This window comes from Bombina bombina, chromosome 7 (assembly GCF_027579735.1).
Source record: "Bombina bombina isolate aBomBom1 chromosome 7, aBomBom1.pri, whole genome shotgun sequence".
NCBI lineage: Eukaryota > Metazoa > Chordata > Amphibia > Anura > Bombinatoridae > Bombina > Bombina bombina.
Window position 1 is genome coordinate 517,533,439 of NC_069505.1, and position 2,274 is coordinate 517,535,712.

At 40.4% G+C, this 2,274-nt stretch overlaps 1 protein-coding gene across 1 annotated transcript; it reads left to right on the top strand.

Moving 5' to 3' along the window:
- The first annotated feature begins 234 nt into the window (after positions 1 to 234).
- LOC128636485 (uncharacterized) lies at positions 235 to 1,312 on the top strand. Its single transcript, XM_053689495.1, has 2 exons — positions 235 to 635; positions 702 to 1,312. The coding sequence occupies exons 1-2, from the start codon at positions 587 to 589 to the stop codon at positions 1,310 to 1,312; spliced, it is 660 nt and encodes a 219-aa protein (XP_053545470.1). The 5' UTR covers positions 235 to 586.
- Positions 1,313 to 2,274: the final 962 nt, after the last annotated feature.

Below are 2,274 nucleotides of genomic sequence, written 5' to 3' on the forward strand. Positions count from 1 at the left end.
TTATTAGACGCACACTGTCACCATACAATACACCTATCAATCCTGTTCCTAAACCTGGAGGTACAGAATACAGATTTACACAAGACTTGCGAGCAGTAAATGCTCTGGTGCAGCCACTTGCACCGATAGTGCCAGATGTTAATGCTATTTTAACAGCCATCCCAAGTACTGCAACTTGCTTTACAGTCATTGATCTCTGCAGTGCATTCTTTAGCATCCCTCTGCATCCCGACACTCAACCGTTGTTTGGTTTTACGTATTTAGGGAATCAATATACGTTTAATCGTTTACCAATGGGCTTTATTGATTCCCCTGCCGCGTACTCAGCTGTAGTTCGTAAGACCCTAGAATCCTGGACACCTCCTGAAGGTTCCACTTTGATACAGTATGTGGATGATTTGTTGTTGTGCAGTGTTGATGAACAGACTTGTAAAACTGACTCTCTCCATTTGCTTCAGCACTTAGGTGATGCAGGGCACAAAGTGACTTTGAGAAAAATGCAATTTTGTCTTCCACAAGTAACATACCTGGGTTTCTTCTTTCAGCAGGCAAGAGACTGTTATCCCCTGAAAGAGTTAAGGCTCTCATGGTTATTCCTCGACCACAAACAAAGACTGCTATGTTATCTTTTCTGGGTATGGTTACTTACTGCAGGCAATGGATACCAGACTGTTCATATTATGATCATATTTTGCGTTCAGTTACAGGTCAGCATGAACCAGAACAAATCCACTGGACACAGGCTCTTGATAAGGCCTACAACACCCTCAAGCAGGCTCTCTGTTCCGCTCCAGCCCTAGGTTTACCCAACTATAACCTACCATTTCACCTGTATTGCACAGAAGGGGGAGGTACAGCAGCAGGGGTCCTTGCTCAGGAACACGGTAATGGGTACAGAGCGGTAGCTTTTTATTCAAAATTATTGCCAACGGTGGTACAGGGTATGCCAGCATGCTTAAGAGCTACAGCAGCATGCGCTATGATGGTGGAAGCGGCACAAACATTGGTACTGTCACATTCTCTGATATTGCATACATCACATCAAGTCTTGCAAGTGTTAAATAATCTCACTACACAGCACATGACTGCACAGAGAAGGTCAGGCTATGAAACAATTCTCACATCCACTGCAAACCTCACTATCAAATACATTGCACCCACAGGAGGCCCAGCACCTTTATTACATGCATTGATTTCTAAATGTCCTTTAGAACACCCTGAGGACCACAATTGCATAGACACTGTACACACAGAGACGTCACCACGTCTTGACTTTAGGAGGACAAGATGGAGTTGCTGGGAAAGGATCTGAGGAGGGAAGCTGCCTTGGTTATATTTTCCGAGCACAAAGTTCTCCGTTAATTATTTTCCAAAGTAGAGCCTGGGCTAAAATGCTACCATCCTTAAATTTCAATACGTAAATGGACAGTAAAGTCCAAATTAACCTTTCATGTTTCAGATAGGGCACGTCGTTTAAAACAACTTTCCAATTTACTTTTATCATCAAATTTGCTTTGTTCTCTTGGTAATCTTTGTTGAAAGTGAAACCTAGGTAGGCTCATAAGTTAATTTCTAAGCCTTTTGAAGGCCTTGTCTTACCTAAGTGCATTTGCCAGTTTTTCACAGCTAGAGGGTGTTTGTTTATGTGTACCATATAGATAGCGTGCTCACACCCGTGGAGTTATTTATGAGTCAGCACTGACTGACTAAAATGCAAATATGTTAAAAGAACCGAGATAAGAGGGCAGTCTGCAGAGGCTTAACTATAAGGTAATTACAGAGGTAAAAAGTATATTAATATAACAGCGTTATTCAAAACTGGTGAATGGTAAATAAAGGGATTATATATTTTTTAAACAATAACATTTTTGGTGTTTACTGTCCCTTTAATGATTAAAATAGAGCATGCAATTTTGAACAACTATGTTATTTACTTCTATTACCAAACTGTCTTTGTCTTCTTGGTATATTTTTGAATAGCAGGGAGCTGTTCAAAAGTATAGGAGCCTGCAAATGTGCTGCATTATATGGTTTTGAAAGAGCACTAGATAGCAGCACTATTTCCTACCATGCAGTTCTCCAGACGTGCACGCTACCTATCTAGGTATCTCTTCAACAAAGATTACCATGAGAATGAAGTAAAGTTAATAATATAAGTAAATTGGGAACTTTGTGTGAAATTGTATGCTCTGTTTGAATCATGAAAAAAGAAATTTGGGGTTTCTTGTTCCTTTAAATGAGCCATCTCCCCAGTGTAAGGTTATAACCAAATAG

What these genes read in the sequence shown, in the direction of transcription:
- LOC128636485 (XM_053689495.1), top strand. Translation starts at nt 587, where the DNA reads ATGGTTATTCCTCGACCACAAACAAAGACTGCTATGTTATCTTTTCTG. An exon ending in TGCTATGTTATCTTTTCTGG is followed by an intron (nt 636 to 701) that starts GTATGGTTACTT and finishes TTTTGCGTTCAG; the next exon opens with TTACAGGTCAGCATGAACCA.